Consider the following 13,677-nt stretch of genomic DNA (forward strand, 5'->3'; position numbering starts at 1 on the left):
CAAACAATGGAATATAAATATCCCAGATTACCATTATAGCCTAACTGATGCTGATACCAATAGATTTTTGAGATTTAATTCCAATAATGATACATTGACCAATATCCTTAAATTTTTTTTATCAGCTAAAATACATTATACACCAACACAATAAGCTAGTATTTGCTGATATAGTTGCCATCATCTAGTCTATTAAATGTCAGAAAAGAAATGCTCATTACCATTTCTCAGAGCCCAAGGTGATGATGTCAAATACCTCATTCAACCAACACCAGAGATTCAGTATGAAACCGAAAGAAGCTGCAAATCCTCACATCTGAGAAGCTAGACCCAGAGAATATTTGGCATTTTTGCTTAATAGATGAAGATGATGAGTCAGTGATTAATTTAAAATGGATTAGTCATTTAAGCACTAATACAGATTGCAAAAATCGTGAGCACAATACCACTTTAAGTCTGTTAAAAATCAGATGAGAAATTTATTAAGAATATTTCTTACTGCATTTATACTTACGATGCATAAACATGAACTAATGAGTCAAAAAAAAAATCCAGCCTATGCAAGAACAGGTATAAATAAGCTCCATTAAAAACACATGAATAGATAACTTCCACATGGTAATTTTAATCACCTTTGTCAAATGACAGTTCTGCACACACTGTACATTAAGTAACCTCCATCTCTGTCATTGTGTTACAAGGGAATCAATAACCGTCTGTACATAATCAGAGGTCATGAGGAGTGACCGGCCGACTGCTGACTAAAGGAAGCTGACTTACGATGATCCACATGCATTGGACCTCCTTCATACTAATAAATAGTCTCTAGCTGAGCTTCTTTACACTTTATATGTTGGGTGCTCACATACTACTGAAACATGGGGTAGTTGTGCAGCGCCTCAGTGGCAGAGCTGTACTGGAGGATGTTGTCATAGAAACGAGTGAGCTCCTCTCGCGTGTCCTTGGCACCCCTCCCTCCTGAGCCCCGGTACTTCATGGAAAGCAGCTTGGAGCACAGGTAGTGGAGCCACAGCACGTTGGTATGGGGGTGGAAGTCATTCCAGTTGTTTCTGACACAGACAAAAAAAAGCGCAGCAGGGGATCATGAATCTGAGATGTTAAATTAATACTGTAAATTAGAAGGATTATCCATAAGAGGAGTGATCGTGCCTGTTTGAACAATGGCTTGACATGTTGGAAAATATACTTATTAGAAAACCACACTCATACCTGTACAGTAAATACTAAGCTACATGCAGGAGGCAGTTAGCTTAGCTTAGCATGAAGCCTGGAGGAAAGAAGGTAAAAATCCATCTACAAACACCCTCAAAGATGAGCTGTTATTAATACAGTATATCTCCATAATGACTCACTGGTTTTTGAGCTTTAAACGAGCTGGCAGGTGATTTTTAGGCCAGCTGTTTCCCTGTTTCTTGTCTTGATGCTAAGCTAACAATCTGCTGGCTTAAACAGACAGATATGACAATGGTATTGATCCTCTCCTCCAACTCTCACCAAGCAATTGCATTTTCTAGATGAAAAGACATTCCATCATACCAACCACAGATCCATCTTATCATAAGAAAAGCCTTATTGTTTGAAATCTCTAATCAGCTGCTTTTACTTTCTAGGCATCATATTGATTTACCAAAGTCAAATCAATAAGACGTCTGCTGGCTCTGTTATCCCTCTTGTTATGTGTTTAATCGGATAAAGTTCTTTTTATGTGCGTATGATTAATCTGCTTAACGTGACACTTTTACAGTACAGAGATACTCCAGTTAAATGTCTCAGTGAGTGTTTTTGAATTAGTCACATAAATACACTGACCCATTCTCCTGTCTCATCAGTCTGTAGATATCAAACTGGTAATCTCCCTGGCCCAGGAAAAGCTCCTCGTCCTTCGAGATGTCACAGGACACCGTCAGATCATCTGGAGGCAACAAAACATGCGCTGAGTATTCATTAATTAAACAGCTGCATGTATTTTGCTCATAAAACAAGTCATTCAAAATATGACAGTGAGTAGAAACAAGGGAGGGGGAAAAATATCTGACCGATCTCTAGTCTGGAGAGAGAGTAGTCAATGATGCGGACCAGCACTCCCTTGGTTTCCAGAGAGTGGGCCGTTCCATTTAGGAGGAAGCTCCCCTTCTTCTGCCTGGTTGTTTTGACCAGCACATTGCCCCAGTGGAGGTCCCTGCAGTAAACAGCACAGGGGGGGATGAAAGGTCCAGTTACAAGACACCATCATATTATCCATTACACTGACAACACGCACACACACCCACGCTACATGCGTCACTGAGTTGGCTTAGATACCGAATACCACATTTCACACTCACTGTGGCAGCTGGAGTTTAAGTTGCTTAAATTTAACGTGTACAACTGCAAGACAGTTTCATAGTATTTGTTGTTGTATATTATAAGACAAATATTTTTCAGAATATCAGTGTTATGCAAGCTGTTTTTATGTGTATTTGTGTATTAATACAAAGTTGTGGTTATGCTCTCATGCCACAGGGTCATGCATGTATGCCTTGATCCGCATCTGGTCTAGGGATTCACAAAGGAAAACAACAATGATTCAAGTCATTCTTTTGAAGCAAAAGCACCAAAATTCACTGGCCCCAGCTTCTCAAACATGGATTGCATCTTTCATTTTACACAATAATTACCTTATGGACTTATCGTACAATATATACAATCTGTAACTACAATTTACAGATGTCCCCTAAACACCTTACATGCAGACAATCTGTAAAGGGTACAAAGTACTGATGTGACCTAAAGACCTCACTGGTGGCTGTGCACAGAGAAGCCTCTTGTCCCCACTTAGTTACTGCAGCACAGGCAACTCAGACAGTTGTGTGGCTAAACTGAGTTAGTTTGACAAGAGTGAAATAAGGCGTTAGATTGAAATGGAGCCATTTTATCTACCTAGGCAGGACTTAATCTATCAACAGCCGATGTGTGAGAAAGGCTGGTCATTTTTAAAATTATTATTCCAATTCCACTATCTCAATATTCTTATTAAACGTTCATTGCTCTTTTAGAGGTTATACTCACATTATGGAGCTGTATTTCTACTAGCGGGTCCCTGCTTTGTTCATTTCAGATGACAATACACAGTCCTAACAATGGTGTCGCACTATTCCACTGATCAACATGTGGCGGTAAAGCGGCAAGATCTGCTGTAACATTGCAGCAAAGGCAGGTAAGAAGAAGATCGCAAGCTTGGAAAAGCATGGACGTAAACTATACAGAATTTAAAACACTTTAGTTCTTTTATGAGGAAGGGAATTCACTAGAGCTCAGGGATTCACACTTGCATTTTGGTGAGTCACACCGAGTATAACCATAACTCGTGTGAACAAGGCCTGATGCACGAATACAATCACAGCAGCCTGAGTTCTGTATGTGTGTGTGTGTGTGTGAGTACCTGTGTTCAAAGTGTAGCTCCTGCTCAGCCACAGCCAAGGCAGCAGTAACCTGATGAAGGATGCTCTTTGCCACCCCTATAGACGCCAGCTTGATAACACAAGAGAGTTGAATTATAAAGTGCATTTGTTCTTCACCAGAGCAATAAAACATTTCATAGGTTTAGAAAATACATGTTGCAACGTTGTTTTCCAGTTATTACACAGCATTTGCAAAAGCTATGTGTAGCATCTTCTTACAGATTTGTCTCTAGCATACATATTTAAGCTCCTCCTGACATAAAGTCGTAATGACTCAATTCAAGACGCTGTCTTCATCAATGTTTGAGCACATCTTTACAGCTAGCCTGCAAGTGTAATGAGCTAAAGCTAGTGTAATGACAGTGGGGTGTAAAGTGTAATGCTTCTGTTTGATGACAGTACTCGAAATTCTGGCCGTTCTGAGCAGTGACTGACACGAGCGACGAAGGTTTAACATCACAGCAAAACACTGTATAGCACACAGGCGGAGGTATTAAGCAGTCGTCATTGTGATGTGGTGTACGTACCGTTCCATTGCTGTTCTCTAGATCGATGCCTCCAAACTCAAACTCCAGGATTATGAATAACTGATCCTTTTCAAAGAAATCTGTGCAAAGAGCGACACAGAGGGAACCAGTGAAGTAGATAAACAACCTGGTCCTGTAAAACGTTGTGTTGTACCATGTTTAATAGGGCCTTAATGGGGATTAAAATATAAATCTATTTTAATAACAAACCATCCCATGATAGACATGCTTTTATCTCACTGACCTGGTCTGTCATTCTCAGAGCCTTTCTTTTGGTCAAACGTGTCCCAAGCATTCAGGAAATCTGGAGGGTAGCAGCCTTGAACGCAGTGGAGACTGTGAGGGAACAACACATCAAGTCATATTAACACTCAAAACCGCTGAGACGCTTACAGACGAAAAGACAAAGGACCAGAGGGAGTGCTTACTCATTGAGTCCAATAAAGCCGCGAGTCTGGTTGTGTTGCTTCTCTTTCAGGCTGCTCAGCTCCCTGGCAGATGAAATTAAACAGTGCAGTTTAGTTAGCAATGGCCAGGCATCACTAAATGAAAACACTCAGACCTTGAATAGGATTACACCTCTGGTGTCACAACTTCTTTCATGCACATATGCTAGTGTCTGTCCCGGCAAATGGAGCAGAATGATGTGCAGTGTTAGTTTGTACTGAGTGTACCACTTACTTTGAGATAATAATCTCATGGAGAATCTCTCCAAACGTCTTCTGGTCCTCTCCGTTCACCTTCTCACTGCCCTCTACTGGAATTATCTGTCAAGACAAGAACCACTGTTTCACTGCAGAATATACACACACGGTACAGGCATCGAACATTTATGACATTTTTTTTTAATTTATCATTGAACTATGTGGTTTGTTAGCATTTGACAGGCCTAAACAAAACTCTATATAGGATTATGTTGCCATGGTGCTATTTTTAATGTATCATAACATTCCTGAGTGCTCTGGAAAAAAGCAGCAGAATATTCTATGACAAAAAAGGTGGTTGACCAAACAGTTACCTTGAAAGTATAACAATTGTACACTTGTGATGCAGTATGGGTTATATCATACACAATAAACACACAAACACACATACTTTGAGAGCAACAGTGTCTCCTGAGGCGTTGGTGGTGGAGAAGACCTCACCGAAGGTCCCCTCCCCAATCTTAACACACTGTTTCATACGGTGAGGGAGAATGCACTCCTCCCAGGGCAGAGGTTGCTGCTGGAAACACTCAGCACACACCTTCTCTTCATCCGACAGATCTGCATCCTCACACACAGGCTGTAACAAAAGACAGGAGACAGATGACGTGTAATGACACATTCAACAGTGAGAACGTAGAAAGAAAGTGGTACAAGCTTGTTCTCTATATTAAGCGTTTGTTACATATTGGACATATTTCAGTGGGTCTGTGTGATGGGACAGACGTGTTTCCATTTCAACCAGTGCACTTGCCTGTAATGGCTTGTTCTTCAGCTTGTGATTTACTGGTGTAACTGTACTCTCTGCACCACTGGTGTACACAAGGTGTTAGTATGAGTAAATGAGTAGTACAGATGACAGTCCCTCATCATCAGGTGCAATTAGGCAACAATATGACAGTAACAGCAGTGACTGAAAATTCCAGTAATTATAAGGACAGTCAAATTTAGTTGACGATTTGTCACTAGTTGGTGTGTAATCCCTCGTGTTGAAATTTCATTGGCCAGATTGACATGTGTCATAAATATTAAACACGTTTGAAAACACCTCCGAAAAGGTTGTAAACTAAAGCAGCGGGATCTTCTGCACAAACCGCAGCCTCCAAAATCATCATACAGCTGAATCAACTTGGATTTATTATAGGACTGTTGTATTAGACTGATTTAGTTCTAGCTAAGTGCAGTTAATAAACTGGCAACAGAGTGTATGTCTGTCTCTTATGACTCCTTAATAGTAGCAGATGTGTACCATGTGTTGTACCAGAGAACTATGGTACAGCTGCGACTGGAGACGTTTATGGAGCGGCGTCCGCAAGGGTGTGGCAAAGAGGTCCTGGCTGACGTCTGCAAGAGCCGTCCTTCCAGGAGAGTCTGACAGATGTAAACCCCTCGGAGTGAGTAGCACTAATGAGGGAGGGCAGAAAAGAGACAGAGACAGTTAGAAAAATGAAAGGTAGGATGGAACGTAAGGACACAGTTATTGAAGTGGCAGCTTTAAATTAAATTTCAAAATGTTAAGTCCTCAACAAGTGGGGGACAAATTACTACTTTGTGGTGTATGTGTGTGTATTACACATGCCTTTGCGGTGAACAGAGAGGGCGGCCTTGAGTCGGCTCCAGGTGTGTGTGCTTGGTGTGAAGTCAGCCAACAGAGACGAGAGGTTGAGCGGACCCGCTCTCACCGGGGTGGAGAAATTCATGGTTGTTCCAACCTCCTACACACACGACGGAGTGAGAGTCAGTGATGCCACAGCTCCACCTGTGGCCATTTTAAATCCATCCTAACAATTAAGCCTTAATTACAGTAGGGTGGGATTAGTAGTGGGAATGAAAACAATACGCACTTTAAACAAAAATCATTTTGTGTGCAGTGTGTAAGTTGGTCCAAAAACATTTAGTCATACCTTTCCATGCAGATGATTTGGGGTTTTAAATTTTTGTTTGTGGAGTTGAGAGCAATTAAAAAATTACTTTAAAAAAAATGCAACTCAGCAGAAGGGAGGAAAATGCATCTCAACAAACTGTCCCAGTAATGATGTAATGAACAGTTTTCAGTCACAAAATCATTTCTACTAAGGATAAAAATTTAAAAAAAAAAAACGAAGTAAAGGGTAAGATTGATTTAATTAACTAAATCTCTGTAACCAGGACATCTGGAAGAACATTTTGAACGCTTTTGAGTGTTATACAATCAAAATCCCATTCACTACGTCTATGAGGGCAGCAGCTTGAATATTAGACGTGACTATCTCAAACATTTAGCAGATGAAACTGAAACTATTTACAAGGGGGTTGATAGCATTTAAGATAAATGGGAAACTTGTCTTCTTTTTTTGTCATTTGGGTGAACAAAACCTTCCCTAGAACCTGACTTGAATATGGCACCATGTAGCATCATCACTCATAAACCCTCTCTATGTGTATAAATAAACTTCACTTAGTGGATAGACATCAAGATAATGATAAATATTTGACAAATCAGATGATGTTTGATGTAGGCTTTTCATGTGTCATAAAAAATGAAAAGAACCCCACAAGAACAAACATTCCCAATTAGTGATACATTTTTGTTAAACATAAATATTGCTGAATATCCTCTCAGAAATAGCTAAAAATATTACTGCTTGAAAATATTCTAGAAATATATTCTTAGTAAAAACCTGATGAATTTGATTGCAGGTATTGAAAGACTCAAGTGTCACACCAGGAAAAAAAATGTGGTTAATTTTCTTTAATCAAATTGAAAAGGTCCGTTGATACGTCTGACAGCCAAAAACTGCCTCAACGCATAGCTTATTTTGTCTGACAATGGCTAACCAATAATATCAAAACTGTCAAAAAATATTTCAGCAGTATTGTGTTGTGTTTTTGTGCATGTTGTCTCACCCTTGGCTGTTTGTGTTGCATGGAGATCAGCTCATTGATGCTGCAGTCCACAGACTTGGCGCCGCCTGCCCAACTGCTTGTGCTGGCGCTGCCTTTGTTTTTCCAGCGACTCACGCTCAGACCGCTCACACAGGCCTTCCTGGTCGTCCCAGGTCTGTCTGCAGATGTGCTCCTCCTCTTCTTTTCTTTTGGAGCCAGAGACTTCTTTCTTCTTTTGGACGGAATGTTACAGGAGCTCTTGACAACTTCTTCTTTGTCTGAGGCAATCCTGTATTCAGAACTAGTTGAGCTCCTCTTTTTTGTATTGACTTTAACAGAAGTGTCTTCATCACAGACATTAGTATCATTCTCAGACTGGTGGTCATCCTCTACCAGTTCATCACTGGCTGAGTCTGACACAACTGTGAAAGATTCAAGCTTTTTGTCTTTCAGCTGCAGAATTTCTTTCAACTGTGATAAAGTTACTCTCTTTAGCTCAACAGAGAGCTTGTCAGATAGACATTTCTCCTTCAGCATCGTCTTGAGCACCGCTGTCTTTTCTTCTGTTTCTGGATCACTGGACTGTGTCCGGGCTGCTGGACTGCTGCTGTTTACTGACCGTCTAACAGACAGCATCATTCCCTCAGTGGTTTCTCCTCCGATGTCGTGTGTGTGGTCCTTTTTAGACTTGTCTGCATCTGGATTAACAGACCTAACGATATAGGTCATACGTGCATTTTTCTGCTTTGTGAACCCTTTGAGTTGTTTAACAGTCGATTGTGATAATTGTTTTAGGTGAATGGCGCATTTCTTAGCAAGACATTTGTCTTTTATTCCTTCAACCTCCTCTTCAGTAAACAGTGTTTGTACAGGGCTGGTGGCTGGCAATTGTGTGCCCATGACAAACTGAACACTGCTCTCTGTGTGGTGGGTAGATTCATCATAAAGTACTGATGCTGGTGAGTTCTCAGCTGACTGCTTATAGTCAATTGATGGTAAACAGTCAGTCACTGAAGCTTCCTGTTTAGGAGACTCAAAACTACTTACTGGTTGTAAATAATCTCTGATTGTATTGTTTGTCACAGATAAATGAAGATTAAGTGATACTTCTGAAGACTGCAAAAGGTCAGCAGTTTGATGACTCTCCACAGACAGTGAATATTTATTTGTTTGCTGGCTGTGAACTGAGCCTGACAGCCCCAAACAGGATGAGTAGGTTGTTTGACTGCAAAGCTGAGTCACAGTGACGCTGTCTAATCTCTCCAACTGCACTGAGCAGAGCTCGGTCAAACATTTCTCCTTCAGAGCCTCTATCTGCCACTCTAACCCTCCTGCTGCTGATACAAAATCACTGCTGCTTTCACCGTCTGTAGAGAGCAGATTTAGACTTGGAAATTTCCCACCGTACATTGTCTTTGAGCTTTGACTGTGGCTTTTGGCTTCCTCACTACAGCTGCTTCCCTTGTTAGAGCTCTCAGGCCCCATTAATAAATCACCGGAGGGTTCTTCATGGTGATGCAAGTCTGGTTCTTGCTCACCAAGGCTTGACTGCAACTTCTCAACAGAGTGGAGTCCAGTGGGGCCTATACAGCTCACTGACATGGACGGAGAAGTAGAGGACTTATCATTGATGGGAAAGAGTTTAAGGTGTGGACGTTGGCTGAGGGAGCCCTCTGAGGGTGTAGAGCAAAAGATGGGTTTCCGGGGGCAGGGTCCGAGGCTGTGATCTGCCGACTCATTGATGGATATCTCTCGAAGGGGGTTGGTTGCGAAGCTGGAAGTCCCCGCAGCATTCATTGAGTTCTCCGCACTCGACAGCAAAACCGCTGGAGGGAACCTCCTCCTCCTCCTGGAAGGCCGAAGGATACCACTGGAACACAACCCTCCAGACGTAAAGTCATCTGATGAGTTGAGTATACTGACTATTGCTTTAGGGAGTTTGGGTTTGGCGGAAGTCCCACGTCTGCGGCGGGTTACAAAGCGTCCCACAGAGCGAGGATGAACACTGAGGAAGGAAAAAAAAAAAAAAAAATACAGAAGAGGAAGAGAGCTAATGGTTACAGAAATTAACCTCCAAACTTCAGTGGGGATAAAGTGAAATTTCCTACCCTGTAACTAATTTCTGTAATAATTGTAAGTATTTTTCTGAATTTTTTCTGATTCTTAACAGTATCGCTTCTGAAAACCCTTTATGTGATATTTGCAGGTCAGCTCCATTACACTGTAACCATAACAGAATGCATGCTAGACATGAGCTGCCAAAAACAATATGACATTAAATATAATCTTCAAATGAGGATCCTCACACCCTTGGAAGAAAAAAACAGCTTTACATTATAACAAATTCAAATTACTCAGCCCAGTTATATTCTTTATGTGCATTAGGAAGCCCTACTATCAATAAACCCCTGCAACAAAATGGACAAAAGACATTGTCTTCAAAAATAAATATGGTAAATCGTCGTCTTATTATTATTATTACTATTACTTTAGTTTTTTACAGCGTCACATCCATATTGCAATGGATTGTGGGTACTTTCCCGAGCAAAGTCCAGTAAAACCTGCAACCCAGGTGGACTCTCTGGAAGTCCACAGGAAGTCCACTTGAGCTCCCTTGTGGACAGCCCTCAGCACTCATGGACTTCCTAGGAAGGCGCCCGTTAGGTCTGTAAGTGTGGTGAAGTCCGGACATTTGGATTCAGCCTTCTGCTATCTAACAGGAGCACTAAAAACCTGACTGGCTGGGTACTTACTTAGAGTCTCTCTTCATCTGAAATGAATTTTTGGGACATTTTAGTGCAGACATCGAGTCTTCCTCACTCTCGCTGGTCATTAGAACCTGTCGGCCTTTCCGCCTCATCATGACTTCTGGAACAGACACGAGTTGGCTTTTCCTGTTGGCATGCAGAGACAAAAATCATTTCAGAAATACATACAATAAAATACAAACATTAAAATTACTCCTGCAAGTGAGTGATTCCAGGCAAGCACGTAGTTGTAAGTTCAAAAGCCCAATTATGAGAATCTGGCCACATAACATGCACAATCCACAACAACTGAAGATAAACATCAATGGCTGGGGCAATAATTCAACATCATCATTTATCAGTTTTCAGTAGAATTGCATAATGATATAGGAGAAACACATTATATTGCTACTTTGCAAAATTTGGTTGTCTACATTAATATTTAAAAAAAAAAAAGCGATACATATGATGCTTTTGTATTACATCAGACAATTTAAAATGTTTAGATTTGTAGATTGCTGGTCAGACACAATAAACTTGATTTGAACTGCTGATGGGTATTTGTCATTATTTTCAACATTTGATATCAATTTAAAATAGCAGCTGTTGAAGGAAACTGTGATGCTCATGTAATCCATATAGTTAGATAGAAATTGTACATCTAATCATAAGTGCGCACTGAGTGGTGGAAAAGAGAAAGATCACCTTGACCCGCAGAGTAGAGACAGGTACACTATTGTGCCAGCATATAGGTTTTTTCAGAGTTGCTACTATAGTGGTGACTCAACAATATTTTGGAGTTAGACCAGAGAATCTGGTGTAACTGTGACTCAGCAATGTTTCAGGATTAGACCAATCAGAAATTCCTGTGTAACTGTGACTCAGCAATGTTTTAGGCTCAGACAAATCAGGGAATCCTGTGTAAGCATCCCTTAGGAGGAGCATGGCGAGAGAGAGCGTTAACAGAAGAAGAAGAGATTTAGAGATGCTTCACATGCCAGATTTGTACTTAGTACTCTCTATTATCTGGAGAACAAAAACAGTGGGATTCAGTATTAAGTTTCCTGTCCTCCTGTGTCTTTGATTTAGTTCCTGCAAACCTTGAAGTGGATGTTTGATCAAATCTGTCGAAGATTTGAAGAAGAAAGAAGAAAATTGACAACACAGCCCTAGATCTGAGATTTAAAATCACAGCATTCACAATGGACATTGGGTATTGAAGGAGCCTGTAAAAAACAGTTATGCTCAAATGCATAAGTCATAAGTCAAAAGTCAAAAGTCTGTTTACAGATACTGTTATGATAACATAGAAAAGCAAAACAGAGTCACAAAACTCTTTGTGTTTGCATAATGTGTTCTGCTCATGCTTGGCTGTGCACAGACCTGGTCGTCTTGCTCTGCTGAGCGAGCTGAGGGCACGGAGGAGAGGGTCTGCTGATGTTCTCCTCATCACTGCTGATCTCTGTCAGACATAACACAGCTTTTCTCTTGGCAGGGCGGCTAACTCTACCAGTGACGACACCAGAGTTCCTCCCTCTAATAATAAGGAAAAAATTAAAACCAACAAATGAGCAGGTTAGAATACTGATTATTAGCAGGTGGTCAGGGAAAAAAAACAACTGTAAAACATTAAATGTAAATGATGCAAATAATCACAAGCTCTATTTTGTTAATCCTAAAATGGACAAAAATATTACAAAGCTATAATCAGTAATTCAAATTATAGGTATTTGCTTTAGGTAATTCTTGTGTATAATTGGTAAATTATTAACTGTTTATTTATCACAAAATGCACATTAATGAGGTATCTACATCGCTCATAATTGCCCACTGTATGTTTGTTCACAGACCTTGTTTTCTTGCTCTGCTGAGCAGGTTGAGGGTGGGGATGAGAGTAAATGATGACGTTCTCCTCATTGCTGATATTCTCCTCATCCCAGCTCTTCTCTGTCAGACATTGGATTGTGTTTTTCTTGACAGGACGTGCAGCTCTACGACCACCAGCACTGGTTCTTGTGTTTCTATGGCATGAAAAACAGATGAAGACATAAGGAACAGTTGTATGATATTGGACATGAGAGAAAGTAGGTTTTGGGTGTTTTAGTAGTTACATTTTGGGGACAGATATAGACAGATGTACTGATTTTGACAGTAGAAAAAAAGAATATTGTCACTAGTTGTTTTCTTAATATAATAAATACCTGCCATTAACAAATATTCCTGATAAAGACCAATTAATCTGGTTAGTTAAGGACTTTGACCAAGATATGGAGTGAGTGGGACATTTTACAGTTGAGAAAAAAACTTGTCAGTGCTCTGTGGTGGGCAAGCTTTGCCATAGCTACACCATTTCAAAATTTCCCCAAATACATATTTGGCTTTTCCTTGTGGCTTATTGACTGACATGTTCCTATGTTAGGTGATATACACTCAGATGGTAGTTTATTGGGTACATCTAGCTAACGAATCCTCCCTCCATCAAGCTTATAATGCTATTGAATTCGTTTCAACTTTGTGAACATTTTGGAGGCTGTAGTTTGTAGTGCTGTTGAAATGCATTATGTTATGTAGAGGTGTTTCTCTTATTTAGCCCACCTTTACTGATATAAAAAGGGTGGGGGAAAAAACAGAAACACTGGTCACTGGGATGCAATACAGTTGTATCTGTGATAAGCTAAAGCCTGACTAACGTGTTCTTACAGACAGTTCAGACATCCTTCTTTCATGTAATAACTTGTTCCCTTTAATGTACTGAATGCATCTTGGCATGTAATCCCTGTAGACTTCTCCTAAAACCCAAGTGACTGAGTGACCTTATGACATCAGAGACAGAAACGGGGACATGACAGCACATTAATAGGAAGAACGACAGTCAGGGTGAGAGGACTCTCATCACCTGTCGACTTGAACTCACCTTTTCCTCGCAGGTTTTGCGGGTTCAAAGACAGAGATGTCACCGTCCGTTGAGAGCGTGCTATCAAAGGCCTGCTTGCGGTCATCAGGTGAAATCCAGGCGGTCAGATGTCGCCTCTGCCTACCGTAGGTCTTCAGAATTAATGGCTTCACTGGCTTCATGTTTGAAATTACAGCTAAAACCGAGCTAATGTGTCTAACTTGTGTTCAACGTGATCGAAAACATCTGATGTTATTAATCTAGAGACTATGTTGCTATGCTAACGACAGCTTTTAACTGTGATGCCAAAACTGTATAAGCGCCTTCACGATTCATCAACAGTGACCTACTAAACTCACTGTAACTCCATCTCACTAAATACTTCTTTTAACCCGTTTCCATGATTGATAGCGATACATTATCTTTTGCGTCTCCTTCATTATTTTCCAACATGAATCCGCCGCACCCGCTTCTTGTTCA

The 13,677-nt window shown here is 40.6% G+C and overlaps 1 protein-coding gene across 1 annotated transcript; it reads right to left on the reverse strand.

Annotated features, from left to right (window-relative positions):
* Positions 1–455: 455 nt before the first annotated feature.
* On the reverse strand, positions 456–13,677 carry haspin (histone H3 associated protein kinase). The gene is made up of 16 exons (XM_056368402.1): positions 13,219–13,677; positions 12,155–12,325; positions 11,688–11,840; positions 10,311–10,451; positions 7,579–9,562; positions 6,272–6,407; positions 5,942–6,096; positions 5,084–5,272; positions 4,670–4,755; positions 4,417–4,479; positions 4,233–4,324; positions 3,989–4,068; positions 3,443–3,531; positions 2,058–2,200; positions 1,831–1,933; positions 456–1,070 (listed from the first exon to the last, which is right to left on the reverse strand). The coding sequence occupies exons 1-16, from the start codon at positions 13,377–13,379 to the stop codon at positions 869–871; spliced, it is 3,948 nt and encodes a 1,315-aa protein (XP_056224377.1). The 5' UTR covers positions 13,380–13,677; the 3' UTR covers positions 456–868.

The sequence above is a fragment of the Seriola aureovittata genome, chromosome 3 (assembly GCF_021018895.1).
Source record: "Seriola aureovittata isolate HTS-2021-v1 ecotype China chromosome 3, ASM2101889v1, whole genome shotgun sequence".
Taxonomy (NCBI): Eukaryota; Metazoa; Chordata; class Actinopteri; order Carangiformes; family Carangidae; genus Seriola; species Seriola aureovittata.

What these genes read in the sequence shown, in the direction of transcription:
- haspin (XM_056368402.1), bottom strand. Translation starts at nt 13,379, where the DNA reads ATGAAGCCAGTGAAGCCATTAATTCTGAAGACCTACGGTAGGCAGAGG. An exon ending in GAGACACTGTTGCTCTCAAA is followed by an intron (nt 4,756 to 5,083) that starts GTATGTGTGTTT and finishes TTGTCTTGACAG; the next exon opens with ATAATTCCAGTAGAGGGCAG. An exon ending in CATGAGATTATTATCTCAAA is followed by an intron (nt 4,480 to 4,669) that starts GTAAGTGGTACA and finishes TTCATCTGCCAG; the next exon opens with GGAGCTGAGCAGCCTGAAAG.